Source organism: Daldinia loculata, assembly GCF_022478755.1.
Source record: "Daldinia loculata strain CBS 113971 unplaced genomic scaffold F4817scaffold_30, whole genome shotgun sequence".
Classification (NCBI taxonomy): domain Eukaryota; kingdom Fungi; phylum Ascomycota; class Sordariomycetes; order Xylariales; family Hypoxylaceae; genus Daldinia; species Daldinia loculata.
In genome coordinates, this window is record NW_026054884.1 from 92,431 (window position 1) to 110,060 (window position 17,630).

At 31.6% G+C, this 17,630-nt stretch overlaps 3 protein-coding genes across 3 annotated transcripts; all 3 read right to left on the minus strand.

The window, feature by feature from the left end:
- Positions 1-3,044: 3,044 nt before the first annotated feature.
- F4817DRAFT_340015 (uncharacterized protein) lies at positions 3,045-5,438 on the minus strand. Its single transcript, XM_049303607.1, has 4 exons — positions 4,920-5,438; positions 4,579-4,852; positions 4,109-4,521; positions 3,045-4,032 (listed from the first exon to the last, which is right to left on the minus strand). The coding sequence occupies exons 1-4, from the start codon at positions 5,240-5,242 to the stop codon at positions 3,531-3,533; spliced, it is 1,512 nt and encodes a 503-aa protein (XP_049158191.1). The 5' UTR covers positions 5,243-5,438; the 3' UTR covers positions 3,045-3,530.
- A 7,702-nt stretch (positions 5,439-13,140) lies between these two features.
- F4817DRAFT_359285 (fungal-specific transcription factor domain-containing protein) lies at positions 13,141-14,705 on the minus strand (the record flags this gene model as incomplete). The annotated part of the gene is made up of 4 exons (XM_049306140.1): positions 13,141-13,684; positions 13,785-14,275; positions 14,340-14,602; positions 14,678-14,705. 4 exons carry the CDS (start codon positions 14,703-14,705, stop codon positions 13,141-13,143), a joined length of 1,326 nt encoding a protein of 441 aa, XP_049158192.1.
- A 348-nt stretch (positions 14,706-15,053) lies between these two features.
- F4817DRAFT_340023 (amine oxidase) lies at positions 15,054-17,140 on the minus strand. The gene is made up of 2 exons (XM_049303608.1): positions 16,400-17,140; positions 15,054-16,326 (listed from the first exon to the last, which is right to left on the minus strand). The coding sequence occupies exons 1-2, from the start codon at positions 16,841-16,843 to the stop codon at positions 15,298-15,300; spliced, it is 1,473 nt and encodes a 490-aa protein (XP_049158193.1). The 5' UTR covers positions 16,844-17,140; the 3' UTR covers positions 15,054-15,297.
- Between the last annotated feature and the right edge of the window lie 490 nt (positions 17,141-17,630).

Consider the following 17,630-nt stretch of genomic DNA (forward strand, 5'->3'; position numbering starts at 1 on the left):
GTTGTACAAGAGTATTTAGCAGTAAGGACCGAAACAAGCAATGAGTGTCAGCACATACTATGTAATGTCACATCGAATATCTGACAGCTGCAAATCTCGTACGACATATTACCGATTTTATCAAATGTCTCATATGCCGTACTACTATCTTCTCCCACCTTGGACACATCAGATTCCTACCTGCATGTCTACGGCCTCCATTTTCCATCGTACATATCGTATCCCAGGATTCCCATTCACCCCGCGGGCGCCCCCTGCTATGCGCGTCAACTTTTTGGTGCCAATGATCACGCTAAACATGCCATCATGTCATCATCCTTGGGCTGAACCACCATCCAGATGCGGTAAGTATTGGACCGGCCCGAGAAATTCAAAGTCGGGTATCTGAGTATTCTTATGTCATTTATGGAATACAGTCATGCTTGCTCGGAAGTAAACAGTCATCTCAACGTTATGTTACTGTGGCTTTCTATTCCAGCCGACAGGATACTGGGCACTCCCTAAACCATCTAAGAAAATCTGCATGTATTTACCAAGACAAACATATCATTCTCCTTGTTTAATAGGTATCATTCCTAATAATATTATCGTGACGTAGGCTTGATGTAAGGCGGAGATAGTACTGGTATCGTTTAACACGGACTTACGTTTGGAACATAGGTATTTATTGACGTTACGGTTTACACGTAAACAGATGCCAATTTAATCGTAAAGCATAGTCATATTCCCTATCAACTTCCTAGCACACTCGCCTGGCCTAAGAATTCTAAGATTCTACATAATGGTAATATAGACTCGATAAAGAACATGTGTTATGTTTAGGCCACTTTCCTTTATTACAAACCTCACTGTAGTCTGCGGCCCCATACGTCGACCTTTATCTATTCTAGACCATAGAAAGAGCTCGATAAAGTGCATACTATAGGTAAGGTCCATCAATTGACATTCATAAGATACAATATCTATCATGAACTGCATTATGTAGGTATTCTTGATTGTTTCATGATGTATCATATCATACTAGGACCAACACTTCGTGCTTGACTCCAATAAGACCAAATTCTCACCAAATAGCTTCACGCGTCTACCTCAAGACTACTAAGACAACTAGAATGAAGTAGTTGTATGTACCCTAGTGGTCTTGTTCTGGTCTAGTTTATGGTTCCTCGAAATAACGTAATTGCTTTCTTGCTCGTATTTTTGATAGCGCGAATCTAGTTTGGTCCAGACACCTTCAAGAGGGTGGCGTTAATTTTTCCCATGCTCAGATAGGGGAACTCGTAGGTTTGGTTGAACAACGACCTTCCTTCTAGGGGACTGGCTATTAGCTGTAATAAAGACTATTGGGTCGTGCTGATTCGCTGTGTTGGATCTTAATAAGGGTTATGGTATTAATAAGGGATGCTTTTTGCAGCTAAACAGACATGCCCTACATTTGACCTATCACTGATCGTTTATCGGTAATTCTCGATCGTCGATCATTGCCTGCTCGAAGATTTCTTTGGCGACGGGAAGCATACGACCATTGGATCTTACAACTCCCGAGTTTCGGGATCCGAAAGGCTAGAACATTTTGTATGATCGAGGTGACATACATGAAGGCAGGTCTTCCTCATAAGTGTTGTACAAACTTATCCTAAGGTACAGATATATCTGGTCATTGGATCAACCTTGGCAGCGGCAGGGTTCATGCGGTTGCATTCTTCTAAGTCTTTTAGCCAACACCAGGTTATCCAACTTTGTCCAACGTCAAGGGAGAAATTGGAGTGTCCAACCATCAGCCCTATCTTAAGATGACGGGAGACGCTATGTAGTATCCCGTCCCGGACAACTAGACACCGCCGAAGAACTGATCCATATCGAAAAGTAGTCGAGTACGGCTTAGAGCAGCCTTTGGTAGGCCCATGCATGGATGGTCGTGTTGAGGGGTTACAGCGGAATATGAAATCGAACCGCGTCAGCCAACCTTATAAAATGTATACCTACATCAAATAGCACCGTGCCTTCTAGCTAGTCTCCTGCTGCTTGTAAGAAACTCACCCTGGGTGTGGCTCGGTAGGTGTTACCTGATCTAGAGCTAGTAAGAACCTAACAGAAGAGCCAACGGGACGTGGAACACTCTTATCAAGAAGCCCTGCCCAATTTCCGTTAAATTCCCAATATGTACCTAACCTAACCCCCTAAACGGTACGCATATCCTGCTTAAACTTCTTCTAATAGGCTCTAATCTATACAAAGGAGAGTAGTTAATCGACATGCAACTTGACGGTATTAGGAATGTATCAGGTTACGATGACCTCTGTCCTGTCCCGTTACAACATTCCGTAATTTTGGTGCCCCCCCTTTTTTTCCTTGTCTGTTTTTCACATATTCCAGGTAATCTCATAACCCCTCTAACGGAAGTTTTACTCCTACCGACTATGTTACCTACTTGCAAAACTTACCAGACCGCTGATCAAAATCGGGTAATGGTCACATTGGCCATAATGTATGTATGCGGTACTTACTCCTCGGGACCTCGGGACCTCGGGAATGGGTTTTACAAACTACTACATATGCGACAATTCTAGAATTAGACATAATAATGAACAATACTGGTTCTTATGGTTAATGAGTAATTGTATTTGGTTAATAAGAATTTGGGTGAAGTTGTGCTGAAAATGCTGACCACGTAGAGCAGTTGTAACCGTACAAGCCCCTGACTAACGTAATTCAAATACCTAGAAAAGACGCGTAAATAATACGAGTGGCTATTCTCCTATCCCAGTAAGCTAAGGAGGTACTTGGCACAACCACATGGACCGATGTTATGTGCCTGGCAAAATGGCGTCTGTTTTTTGACGGCATTCTGCATGGGTAACTATTGAAGTTGGTGTTTCACAAAACAGTTACAGATGGGTAGATTTTTGTCGGAGCCGGTAAATTTTCTCCTAGATAGAGTGGCGGCGTATTGGATTAATATTATTAGAAAACAGGGGCTACCTACCTGGGTTATAATGGTTCGATAGATATCCCCTTTCTGACTGGGAATTTAAGGTATGAATTGCAACAGCCGACCCATGCCTTTTTAGTCAGAGACGTTTACTAATAACACGACTCGTTAGAAGACATGAATGAAATGAGGAATCGGAGCCGTTTACATAAGAAAAACAATAATTTTGATGTAATCGTTGTCAGCACAGTCGATCCCAACGTTGGAACGAGGAAAGGTAGCTGATACAATAGCTTATAGGATTAAACTATTTGACGATTTATTTCCTTCATTTGTCAGCTTTGTGGTCGGATAAAGTCGCCAAGAAGAGATCATATCCCAGACGCGTCCGGCATTAACAGTGACACGGTAGGTATAGTCTCTAGTCAAGACCTTTTAACAGTCGTATTCTCTCTAAGGTTAATAATTAGAAAATGAAGGAAGACAAGCTAATCATAATCAATCTTTCAACTCGGGATATACAGTATGAACGGTCAAAGTCCATCAATCTTCCAGCGACGTTCCAATATCCGCGTAACGCACCCAGTAAAAGCCCCAATCAAAGAAGCAAGAAGAGCGCCGCTATCACCGACAGCCAACCCCAAGTCCAATTCCAACACCGAGAAGACGACGCAGCATTCCCGAGCCCGCTCCACTGATACCCAAACGTCACATTCTGGACGACAGCCTGGTTGTGGCAATTTCCCCCGACAATATCCACGTTTCTCAAATCGTCGGGCGTGACGAAGAACATATACTGCCTCTGGTCGATCCCCTTGAAGCCCGAGGTGTCGTAGGGGAACAGGTCCGAGCTGTCCGTTGCTGATGTGTTGCGTAGGAATATACACTGTACCTGTCCCGGGTAGTCGTGCACTAGCTGCGGGTAGTCCTTCATGACGTCTGAGTTGGACGTGTCGGCCATAAGGACAAATTTCCGCTGCGGAAAGGTTTGGAAGACCTTGTCCAGTAGCGCCTTACGTATTGATAGCGTCGCTGAAACGTCCGAAAAGTTCAGCGGCCGCGTATCGAATGAGCCGAGGGGGTACGTCTTGTAGATGAATCTGTGATGTGGTTAGTTCTAGCCAGCACTCCTTACTAGTGACGCCTCTAGAAGCCCAATGGCGCGAACGAACTTACTCCATGTAGTTCCTCGTCGCCTGCTCCGGTGTCGTGGTGAGGTAATGAAAGTGGAAATTCGGGATCGTGGCAGACCAGTTGGCGTAGATGTCCGGCATATTCCTCCAGGGAGTAAATTCTCGTGCGAATGAGTTTAAAAGACCTTCCTTTGGGTCATAGATCTTGGTGACACGGAGAATGTCATCAATATCAGAGATTATCGTAAAGCCTGTTGGCGGCACCAGGTAGGCCGTCGCGTTTCCTGTGTCGGTTCCCCTGGCGTACATGTTGAGAGCCTGAATGGATGAAGTTTCATCGCCGGCCATCAGGTGTCCATTATTGGGGCCAGTTATGTTCTGAAGGACGACGAAAGCGTCAAAGTCACCTTCATTTGTTGTTTTATACGGAAGATCGACGGATTGCGCACCGCCCTCCTGGTTTTTGTTAGTCTTCTGACAATACGTAGTTCATTCGTATCTGTACCAACTCACAGCATTGACCACGCCGCCGCTTGCATTCGGACGAACGTCAACATCATTCTCGAAGTCGATAGTGACATTCAAATCTCCCTGCTGGACGACAAAGATTGAAGCTGTCAAATTTCGAGCTTGCTTTTGCTCTGGTTCGGACAGCTCATCTATATCTACATCGATGAGAAACACATTGGCGAGATCATCGAGTTTCTTTTGCGAGATATCAGGTTGCTTGTATACGTTTCCATGCACTCGAACGTTCCATCCTTCTTCGGTCCAGTTCGCGTATGCTCTAAAAAGCACACTTCTTGTTAGCGGGGGGCTCGTCACAGCGGTGAGCTATTACAGTCTATCCTTACGGGATATTTAGAACCTGAGTCGGCTTAGCATCTAGGTCCGAGTTATGGATTCCAAGAGAGCTCGCAACAGCTTCACCACTAGGGAAGTCTTGGAAGAACTGTGGTACGCCTGATGCTACATAGCTGGAGACATCGCTCCCAAGGCTGTCTATTATGCTGTGAATGTAACTTCCGGGTTCGAAGCGGCGGTTTACTTCTACTCGGTTACTTAGGTCGGGAGCCGGTGTAATCATAGGATGTGGAGGTGGTATAGCCAGGGCTGTCCTGATCGAGAGTAGCGATAATAGCCATATCGATACTAAACGACACGATAATACTGCCATTTGCGTTAGGTATTAGATAGTAGGTAATGTTTAGCACTTATTGTCATGATAATTGGGATGTGGGATGTGGGCCGACAATGTCACAATGACAGGATGTAAGTTTGAGGTATTATCTCGTCCAATCCATTAAAATTCATACTGCGTTAGGTACCTAATGTAGAGTATGATGGAGTAGGTGCGTTGTAGTACATATGAAGTGTTCCCTGTTTGTTAACCTTGTTTGTTCCTTTGTCCCTTATCATAGATAAGGACCCACATTAGCCCCATATACGTATTTATATGTATTATTAAAGCTAGCATTTTACAAATGCCTTAAAAAACCTCTTTAATATATTTTTATCTTAACCATAATCATTATAAGCTTATAATTGGTAACACTTTATTTTGTCTCGATTTTAAATTGTTAATATTAATATATGTACCGGAAAGTTTATTTTTTATACTTTTACGAAAAATTACTACTAGAAATTTTAGAAATAAAATTATTACCAAATAAAATTTATTCCTTTAAATATTTAAATTGTATAAAAACCACCCGATAATTAATTGGCAATTAATTAAATTGCTTTAAATTAAATATAACGTTAAATATTAATAAAATATTAATTTATTTTAAAAAAATTTATATTTTAATAATAATGTTATTTATACTTTTATAGCAATTTTATTATTTTAATTTATAAATGTTTAAAAAAGTAATTAAATACGTATTATATTTACTTTAATTTTTATAAACTAATTATTTACATTTTATTATTTTAAAAAATAATAATATTATTATTACTTGTTTTATTTTTTTTATACAATTAAAAGATATAATTATATCCGATATTAACGTTATTTATTTTGTCAAATGGGTTAAATTTAAAAAAAAGTTTAAAACGTTTTTAAAAAATTAATAAAAAAAGTTTATTAAATTTTAAAAATAATAAACTTATGCTTTGTTTATAAAATTAATTTTTTTTTTTATATTTATTATTAAGTAATTGTAACAATTAATTAAATAAGTATAAAGTTTTAATATTATTTTAATATTATTATAACCATTATATATTAGTTTATTAGATTTTAACGTTATTAATTTATAACCAACTATTTAATAACAATTATTAAATTATTAAAAAAATAATAATAATTTAAAAACGCTATAACGTTAAATTTAACTATTTTATTTAAACCTTTTTAAAAATATTAAATTAAATTTTATTATTTTTTCTTTAATCCTTATCCCCTCCATTAAATAATTATTAAAAATTAAACGCAAATTTAAATTTTTATTATTAAATATATTAAATTTTTTAAAATAAACAATAAAATTTTTATTTATTTTATTAAAAAATAATTAATTTAATTTTACCAAATAATTTTTATTTTTTAACTTTTTATAAAATATATCGAAATTTTTATTTTTATTTTAAACATAAAAATATATAATTATTAAAAAATTTATTTTTAATATATTTACTATAATTAACGCCATTATTTATTAAAATAATATAATTATTATTATATTTAATAATCCCATTTTAAAATTATTTATATATTTTTAATTTATATACTTAAAATTTACAAGTTTTATTAAAATTAGCCGTATATAAATATAAAGTCAATTTTAAAGACTAAAAAAAAGGATAAAGCCCAATTGTAACGACCTTGCCACAATCAACTTTATAACAGACATTATTGCTTAGGTATTTCGTTAAACTTTACCAAATAATATTTCCAATCTACCAGATAATAATGTTAATAATAACGGTTATTAAAACGGTAGTAAAATATTCTTAAATATAATTAAATTTTTTAATTTATTATAACTAAATCTTTATTTTACTAGTGTTATCCCATTTAAAAAATATATTATTTATATAAATATTTTTACGTTTATTTATTATTTAAAAAAATTTATTTAATTTTAAAAAAAATATAAAATTAAAATAATATAATTTTTTTATTTATAATATATAATATAATAATAGTTAATTATAAAATTTATTAATATAAAATAAAACGTTTTAATTATAAAAAATATAAAATATATTTATAATAAATTTATTGCAAAATTTTATAAATATTTAAATATAATATATTAAAACTTTAAAAAATAATTATTTACATTTTAAAATATAAAAAACGGAAAATTTTTTCGTTTATTTATTAATAATATTATTTATAATGTAAAAATATATAATTATTTTTTAAAAAATTAATTAAAATATATTTTTAAAACTTTTAATTATAAAATTTAAAAATAATTAATTAAATTTATAATAAATATAATATTAAAATAATTTTTTAAATAAATAAATAAATAAAAGTTTATTTTTTAATAAGAAATAAAATTAATTTATTTTTTTAATAAATATAATAAAAATAATTATAATAAATAAAATTTAATTTTCTTTTATAACTAATATTAACAAAAAAACTTAATTAATAACCAATTTAACTTTAATTAAAAGAATAATAAATAACTTTATTAACTTTATTAAAAGAAAAATTATTAATAAAATTTTGGTTAATTTATTAATTTTAAAAATAAAAATTAAAAATTAAATATAAATTAAAAAAATGGGAAATATTTTTAACCTTTTTAATTAAAAGCTTATATAAATAATTTCGAAAAAAAATTTTATAATTTTAAAAATTATGACTTAAAAAAATGTAAATATGTTAATAATAATAAAGACTTTGGCATTATATTTTTTGGAAATATTTTAAATAATTTTGGTCTTTTTCTAATAAATAATAATAGTAAAAATATAATTAATTTCGGAATAATTATTTGGAAATATAAAGTATTTAAATATAAAATTTATAATAAATAAATTAACAATTAAAATAAATTCTTTTATTATATTTAATAATAACATCTTAAACTTTTACCGAAAATATCTTTAACTAATAAAATAATAATAAATATATTAATCGAAAATTAATAAAACTTAATATTTATAACATTTAAAATATTACCTAATTAACTATATATTAAAGAAATTAATATTGCCATTGTTATAAACTTTATTTTTTTAAAATTTCATTTAATTAATAATATAATAAAAATTCTTATTTTATTAAATAATTTATTAACATTAATTATAAGAAACTTTAACAATTTATTTAAAACCTTTAAAACATTATCCAAAACTAATATACCCATTATATAATCTTTAATTAATTTTTTTCCAAATATTAAAATCGATTTTATATATAAAACCAAAACATATTTTAAATTTTATATTATTATATTTTTTAAAATAAAATATTAAAAAAATATTTACGCAAATATAAACTGTACATGCATTATTACAAATAAGGCATAAATATAACGTCATTATTTAAATACCAAAATTTAAATAAAAATAACGTTAATACTTATATAAAAAATTACTTTAAACCACATTATAACATTAAAATATATAATTATAAAATTTTATTTTAAAAAAATATATAATAACTAGTTTATTATAACAACATTTTTGCAAAAAATTACTTTTATCAATAACCTTACTCTTTATATGTTATTAAAAACCAATATCTTTAACGCCAAATAAATTAACATTTTCCTTTTAAAAAAAATAACAATTATTTAATTTTGTAAAATAATAATTTCCTTATTTATCACATTTAATTTAAAGAAATATAATAAAACACAAATTATTAATACTTATTATATAATTATAAAGCCATATTATTATAAATATTTTAATATTAATTAAAAAATTAATTTCGATTAAAATTTAATTTTTAAACTAATTAACAATTAAATAATTTACTTTATATCTTTAATAAATAATAAATGCAAATAAATAATCGTTTATAACAATTCTTTAAAACTTATCATTATTTTTAAAAATATACTTATAAAATACCTTATCTTAATAAATTAAAAATATAAAAAATATTATATTACAAATAATAAAATTATTAAACTTATTATTTAAAAATTTAAACCTTTTAAATATAATAACCGGATATTTGGTTTATCTACCAAATTTATTTTTAAAACAATTAAATTTATAAAATATTTTATTAAAATCATTATTTATAAAAACCCCGATTATTTTAAAAAATTTAATAAATTATACGATATAATTACCAAATTTAAAAATATATTTAAAAATAAAAGATTTATATATATTTACAATAATAAACTACCAATTATTAATTTTAAACTTAATTAAAAAAAACTCATTTTAAAAAAATATAAACTTTATATTATTAACGCTAAAAATTAAAAAATTATTAATAAAATAATTAATAAGTTTATTAAACAAAAATAACTTTATTAAAATTAAAAACCAATCTTTTTTTCCATATCAATCTTTATTATTTATAAAAACATTTTTATCCTTAAAAAAAAAGGCAAAATTAAAAAAAAAAGTTACATAATTATTAATATTTACATTATAAATGCAATAATATTAAACAATAAATATCTTATAAAATCTTAAAAATTTATATTAACCAAATTTTACAAAAAATTATTTGGTTTAATATTAAACGCACTTTTATTTTATTATTAATAATAAAATTACTTAAAAACTTAATAAATTTTAATAATTATTACGGCATAAAGCTAATATATTTTTAACATTTTAATTATAAAATATAAAAATAATAACGTTTATATATAATAATAAATAAATATTATCTTTAAGCCAATTAAAAATATAAACGTTTATTGTAATAATATTTACGTTATATTAAAAACAATTAACGTTTATATAAATAATTTTAAAATTATATTTATTGTTATAAAATTATAAAATATATTTATTAAACCAAATAAATCTTTTATTAAATTTTTTAATAATATTATATTTAATCGGTTAATTAATTTTTTTGGTTTTTTAATTACAAAAGAAAAACTTACAGCTATTACTAAAATTATATTTTTAAATTTTTTAAAAAATTTGGAAATATTTATTAACTTTATAAAATATATACAAAACAATATCTTATAATATACTTAATTTATAAAATCCCTTAAAAAATAAAAAACTTTTTTATTTTATTTAAATTTACAATTAACTTTTTTTAAATAAAAACGTAAAAAATAAATATTATATATTGTTATTAAAATACCTTTTAAAAAAGAACTTATATCTTTTTATAATATTAAAGACACATTAATAAAATATATAATTCTTTATTTCTTTTTTTTAATAAAAATATTATATATTAATTTTAATATTTTAAAGATTAATATTAATATTTACATTTATTATATTGCAAAAAATACCTTATTAAAACTTTTTAAAAATAATAAATTAATTATATATATCTTTTATATTATAATTAAACCAATTGCATTTTTTTTTAAAATTTTTACCGCCGTTAAAAAGAAATATTAACCAATAAAAATAAAAATTTTAAATTTCGTTTAAATTTTTAAAAAAATATAATAATATATTATTATTATTTAAAAAAAAGTTTATTTTTTTATAAACCATAAAATTATTTTTAACATAATAAAATATTCCAATTTTATTAATTTTATAACAATAAATAATAAAAATTTACGTTTTATAAAAACTTTTAAATATATCTTTAAATTTATTTATATAATTTTATATAAACTTAATAAATTATATATTATATTAAACGCATTATTTTATTTATTAATAAATAATTTTTTAAAAAAATAATTAAACCTTTAACTTAAAAACTTAAACATCTTTTTAAATAATTTTAATAAATATTAAACGTTATTTACTTAATTATAATTAAATAATTTATAAGTTTTATTTAAAAAAATTTTATTAATAATATAATTAATATTTTTAAAATTTAATAATAATTTTTTCGTTTTATAAAACGTTTAAAATATTATATTAATTTAAATTACCTTAGAATTTAAAATAAAAATATAATAAAAATATTATTAAAATTTTAAATAACAAATAATCTTTAATATTATTAATGCCAATAAATACTTTAATCTTTAAAATGTAATAAATCTTTTATTTTATTTATAAAACGGCTTTATTTAAAAATATGGTAAAATTTATAATAAATTTTGCATTTTACGGAATTATTATACGGAAATATTTAAAATAATATATAAACCCAATTATTTTAAGTATAATTAATTAAAAAATTATTTATAATTATTTATTTTTAATTAAAAAAAATTTGCAAAATATATGAAATTATATTTAAAATGTATAATGTTATGCCTGTAAACGTATAAACTTTATAAATTATTATAATTTATTATTAAATTATTTTATCCTTTTTATACGATTATTTTGGATATAATTTTTGGTTTTTTTAAAAATTAAAAAAACTATAATATATTTAACATTATCGTAAATAAATTCATAAAATCGGTAATTTTAATTACCGGAAAATATAATTATAATACCCTTAAATGAGCTAAAGTTTTTAACAGTTAATTATTTAACGTAAAATAAAAATTACCGAAAATTATTATATTAAATAAAGATTTTAAATTTTTATTAAAATTTTAAAAAACGTTTTAAATTATTTGTAAAATAAAATTGTTATATGTAATAATATATTACCTTTAAATAAATGGATAAATTAAAAAATTTATTTTTTTTATAAAATTTTATTTTTATTATTATTTCCAAGGTTTTAAAAATATAATAATATAAAAACGTTATTTATTTTATTTTTAATATAAATTAAATTTAACGAAATTATCGATAATAAAAGTTAATTTTTTTAAAATATTATACAGATTTTTACTAAATTTAATAACTTAATTTTTTAACATATAACATTAATTTTTATTATTAATAAAAATAAATATTTATAATGTAATTATTATGGTAAATATATTTGTAAAATATTATTACGATAAAAAATATAAACTTATATTTTTTTAAATAAAGTAATAAGTTTTTTTACGCTTTTATAAAAGTTATAATATTTTAATAACGGCAATTTTTAGCTGTAAATTTAATTAATAATATGTTAGACCTTTTAAAATTATTAAACGAATCGGTTGTTTTATTTATTATCTCGATTTTTTATAAAATTTTAAAATTTATAATATAATTTTTATAAATTATTTTGAACCGGTTTTTTTAATAAACGTTTTTAGACGTTAATTATTATATATAAGAAAAGTATTATTAAAAACTTATTATTATAAAATTATTAATAAAAACGGGAATAAAAATAAATACTTTATAAAATATATTAAATTTAATAATAAATATATACGATAATTATTAAAAAAAGAAATAAGAAAAGATTTTAAAGAATTTTTAATAAATTATAAATTAAAATATAAAGTTTAATATTAATTATGGTATTTTAATAAATTATAATTAACTTTTTTAACGAAATTATTTTTAACATTTTTGTTAAAAAACGATTATATTGTTTAAATAAATTATTATTATAATGTAATAAAGATATTGCATTTTTTTTTTTTGGGGTGGCAATTATTATAAATAAAGACCTATATTAGCCTTATATACGTATTTATATGTATTATTAAAGCTAGCATCTTGCAGATGCCTCGAGGAACCTCTCTAATATATCTTCATCTTAACCATAATTATTGTAAGCCTACATCCCTCCAAGACCTTGGCTATGACATCACTGGGTACCGATCGTCATTTGTGGTCCCTTGCATGTGTTCGTGGGAAGGTGGCAGGGTGGAAAGTCCAAACCGGAATGGGAATTAGAAATTTCCCCATCAAATAAGGTTAATTTCTTACGGCCGGCCCCGACTCCCGAGTGCAACCTTTCGGCCCCGCTCCTCCTAATTGAATTCTGATAAGCATTTCATGAAGGTTGACTTGTACTTTATTTTGTGACAACTGCAAGCTTCCCGTTTAACCGTCACTAGTAGTCGCACTAATAAATTCATTTTAAATCTAACAGTAATTCTCTTGATTAACTCAATTACCGACATGTCTTCAACATATGACGAGGCCCTTATGTTCTAATATTGCAGAAGTCCAGCTTTTTCTGCTTCGTTGAGCCCACAACTCGGGAAGAATCGTAAACCCACGTGATATATTCGCATAACCTACCGTACTGTATATTCTCTTTAGCGCCGCCGTAAAGTATTGTCGATGGTCCTCTGAGACGCTTTCGGCAGCGGCTACGAAGATTGGCCATACGACAGCGTGGGACCCTGGTGCGGTCTGGTCAAGCTGCTCATAGAGAGTCCTAATTTGCTGCACGCGATCTTCCATATGATATTCTAGACTGCGCGAGGATATTTCTGATTCCGCTCTCGTCGTATATATCTCCCCCGCGAGTCGAAACAACTGTTCGTACACGGGGAAGTATTTCGAGAAATCGTAACCCTTGCGTTGTGGAAGGTTCTTTTGTTGCTGACAGTTCTCGAGGCCGTGCGCGTAGCGCTTAAACATGGCAACCGGATCACTTGACATCCGTGGAGGACGAATAGGTCGAGCTTCGAGAGAAGAGAATGGCTGCGTAAAGAATCCTATGCTGTTTATTGTAAGTTTTCCAGATTTAATGTATATTATAGGGTTGTTCATCATGGGGAAAGGGGGTAGGTACTGGACAAGTCACTAAGGGTTGAACTAACATGCAAGACTGGAAATACAAGAACTTCTCTAACTGAGTTGCTGGTTCTTTCAGAGGCCCTCGGGCCTCGAGAAACACAGTGAGGAGCTTGTATAAAGTCGATACATCCTCATGACCTATCACGAGATCGGCCACTATCAGAAGGACAAGGGTCGCCCAGGTAGTCTCGCTCAGATCAGGGCTCACCGCCGAAGCTTCGGAGAGCTTACGGATCAAGCTAGCCCTCACAATCTCAGCGGGGGCACGAAGCTGTGGCCTCTGTGACGAGAGATGGAAGGCCGATGCGATACAGACGGCTTTTTGAACGAGAAGTTCATTGTACGCTATAGGCAGTATATGATGTCTGTAACCATTCGTCTCATCGTCGAATAGTACCATGAAGGGAGACACGTGCGCAGTAACTTTAACTGTCAGTACCAGGTTGATAGCTCTGATTGTGAGAAGATAGAAGTTTACAATGCAAGAAGTGTAGACGGATTTTGGGGTCCAAGTCTGACACCACAGTTGGTACCGTCGTCGTCAAGTCTGAACAATCGAGTGGCAATAGGTTGTGTACTATCGGTGGCGCATTCGAAACTCGTGATGCGGTCTTTAATCTACTCGAACATTCGATCCACTTATAAGGTCTTCTTGGTCGTTTCGATCTAGTATGGTCTCCTTCTGAAGATGACACCGACAGTAGGCTAGAGCTGGTCGCCCCTTTGGCAAAGCGATATCTTACACCATACCCGGGGCATTTTAGATTCTTTTTGGTGCATTTACCGCACTGATTTTCGGTCTTGTCACAGACGATACGTCGCTTGACACAATTATAGCAGGCTAATCGTTGGGGTTAGACCAGCGTCACATAGTTCGCCGGATGGAGTATGAGAGAAGAGTAATAGCCTCACTCACATTTTTTATCATTCCCCTGATCTGCCATTGTCTTTGGTGCCTTTTTCTAGATTCAAGTTGTTGTCTCCTACATAGAAGATTACGCGTATATATGCAGCCACCACCTCTGCGAGACTCGAGATATGTAAGATCAATAGGGGTAAATAGAAGGACTTAAAGAGGTGGATTTAGCGCACGTACAACACGCGATAAGAAAACTCGTATATCATGAAAGCCTAAGGGACCCGGACTTTTAAATACTTTCCGTTATCAATACAAGCATCCTGAAGCTGTACTCATAATGCTTGAATTTAGTCATTAAGTGGGATGTATATACTATTTCCAGACACATCTACTTGGTGTAACATACCAAATTGTAGCCATGATCGTCAACGAGCTTCAAATAGACTTAATTATTACGCTATTACTATATATCTACGTAAGCCTTAAGGACACGTAACTAGAGACAACTACTTAGTTAAGGTAGTTATAGTTACCGAGCAGATAAAGTCCGGTCGTCTATAGTCAGTCGTAAAAGTAGCCTATTGCTCGTCCTCCTAATTATAATATAGCATGACTAACACATGTCATACGAGGTAGCTGGCGTCAGCGTAATGCCGATCCCATAATAAGAACTCATATCAGTTCCTCATGGCCCTTAGCTCATCCAACACCTCCTTACTCACCCTGCCTCCCTCCTCAATAGCGCCGTCAATGCAACCCCTCCAGCCCGCCGCCCAGTCCCCGCTCGCAAATAACACGTTCCCGTGCCTTTCTCGGAGCGTGGTAAGGTACTTTGTGGCCATGCCCGGTCCCAGCCACGCCCAGGTGCCCTTGGAGAACTCGTCTTCGTTCCAGTCGTGGAAGACAAGACGTTCTACGACTGTGCCGTCGGCGAGGCTACGGAAGGCCGAGAGCGAAGCTTCTGGGTCTTCTTTCGGCTGTAACCTCGTGCCAAGACCCACGATATGCGTGTTACCAGCGGGTGTCATGCCATCGCCGGACATATAGTTTAGACCTCCGGCGGGATGTGTAAGGGCACTGACGGACCGGAGATATGGGCCCTGGGTTTCTGCGTTGACTTTGACGACGAAATTGATGTGCCCTTTCTCTGATGCTGCAAGTTTAGCTGCCGGGAGAGCTGGGGAGAACGAGATGTCCTTCAGAACGTTAAGCGGTACAGTGCAGATTAGTCGTCGGGCCTTAAAAACAGTCCCGTCGCGTACTGACACCTCGACTTGGTCCCCGTGATCAGCCACCGCGGATACTGTGCTCAAGAACTTATAGCTCAATTGACCGGTACCCGCGGCCTCGTCAAAGAACCGCCGAGCGAAATACGACTGTCCACGCGCCAGCTTGAAAGCCGCACTTGCAGCCAGAAAATCCATGCAGTTATATCCGCCGAGCGCCCAGCTGCGCAGAACTTCCCAAAACGAGGCGTCTTTTAGATCGCTGCCACAGAGGACAGAAAAGTACACTTCTAAGATAGCACGCTCTATCGGCTCGAGCTGGTCTCCTAGCTCCGCGATCCGATCGGCTATAGACATCTTGTCGAAGCGCTCGAGAGCCTCGGTGTTGAAATGCTGGTTATAAGGGAATGGGATGACGGCGCGGCCGCGCTGCCCGTCGACGTCAACGAACTTGTTGAGTACGGCCTCGAGCTTCGCAAACTATACGGTACGTGGTAGTGAGCACACAGCAACGCTTCTGGAACACACCCTTCGAGTTACTTCTTGGACATACCTCTTCTTCGTGGCCCAAGGTGATAGTATCATTCCCTACCCGAATGATAGTCTTACCACCTTCTAAGCTAGGCGAGATCTCGAGTTCGTTCGTAAGATTATATCGGGAAAGTTCCCGCCAGACAAACGGCTGATACCAGTGTACCCAAGTTCCACCCAGCTCGAACGGGTAGCCCTCGATGTCAGTTGAAAAGGTACGACCGCCGATACGGTCTCGTGCTTCCAGAAGCAGAACTTTGTAGCCAGCGGTTGAAAGATCACGAGCAGCGGTCAATCCTGCGTAGCCCGCTCCTATGATTACCGCATCATAAGGGTCTTTCTGGTCGGTAGATATCAAGTTCGAAGGTGGCTGGACTACGCCAACTGAATGGACGCCTGCTGCTAGGCCGCCCTCCTTAGTCCAATGGAACCCGTCGCGGGTAGTGTGAGTAGTCGAGTTTGCCATATTGATAGTTTGAAGAGCTCACACTCAACTAACAAGTTTCCTAGGGGCCTATAATGTAATCATGTTTCCTCTCGCCCTGCGTAGACTATTGCCCTTATATATTCGCATGCCATCCTCTCGCCTTGGCTATCCATTGAGCCGTTGGCGTTTCACCTGAATAGGAGCCTATGCCGGAGGCTCCGTCTCCAAACAGTCGTATCTTTCTCATTATTCTTTCCCAATTAAGAAAATTATTAGAATATGATCTACTAGCACGGAGAGCCTCACTTCCGGTAGTTCTACCATGGATAAGCTAAGGGCGCGGGCTATTTTCTCACTTTTATTGCCGTTTTAGGAAAATATGGAATAGCGTCGAGTGATACGCCCGCAGGCCAGCCGTTGGCTCCTTAATTCGATCAAAAGAACTTACACCGCATGCGCATCGCTACCACCGTACTGTTCCTCATCCGACTAATCGAGATTCGTCTAGCTAAGTACCTACCCTTGTTAGTGAAATGCTTTCCATATTGGATACTAGATTCTGTTGAATCAACTCACGTATCCTTTCGGGAATTAGATGTTTAGTTTCCTAACCAAAATTTGAGTTAATTCTGAAGTTTTGGAGCATGAGTATAGTTAATATATTATCACTAAACTTGTTCTCTTACGGACTAGTTAGGCTTCTGCTACGGTGCAACTCTATAGCATCATTACCGAGATGAAAGAATAGGTAGATGTTAAATCACCGAAAGAAGATACAAAATTATAATCGCTGTTTTGTATTATTATCGTCCTACCCACCTACCAA

What these genes read in the sequence shown, in the direction of transcription:
- F4817DRAFT_340015 (XM_049303607.1), bottom strand. Translation starts at nt 5,242, where the DNA reads ATGGCAGTATTATCGTGTCGTTTAGTATCGATATGGCTATTATCGCTA. An exon ending in GCGGCGGCGTGGTCAATGCT is followed by an intron (nt 4,522 to 4,578) that starts GTGAGTTGGTAC and finishes AACAAAAACCAG; the next exon opens with GAGGGCGGTGCGCAATCCGT. An exon ending in GCGACGAGGAACTACATGGA is followed by an intron (nt 4,033 to 4,108) that starts GTAAGTTCGTTC and finishes ACCACATCACAG; the next exon opens with ATTCATCTACAAGACGTACC.
- F4817DRAFT_340023 (XM_049303608.1), bottom strand. Translation starts at nt 16,843, where the DNA reads ATGGCAAACTCGACTACTCACACTACCCGCGACGGGTTCCATTGGACT. An exon ending in CCTTGGGCCACGAAGAAGAG is followed by an intron (nt 16,327 to 16,399) that starts GTATGTCCAAGA and finishes CGTACCGTATAG; the next exon opens with TTTGCGAAGCTCGAGGCCGT.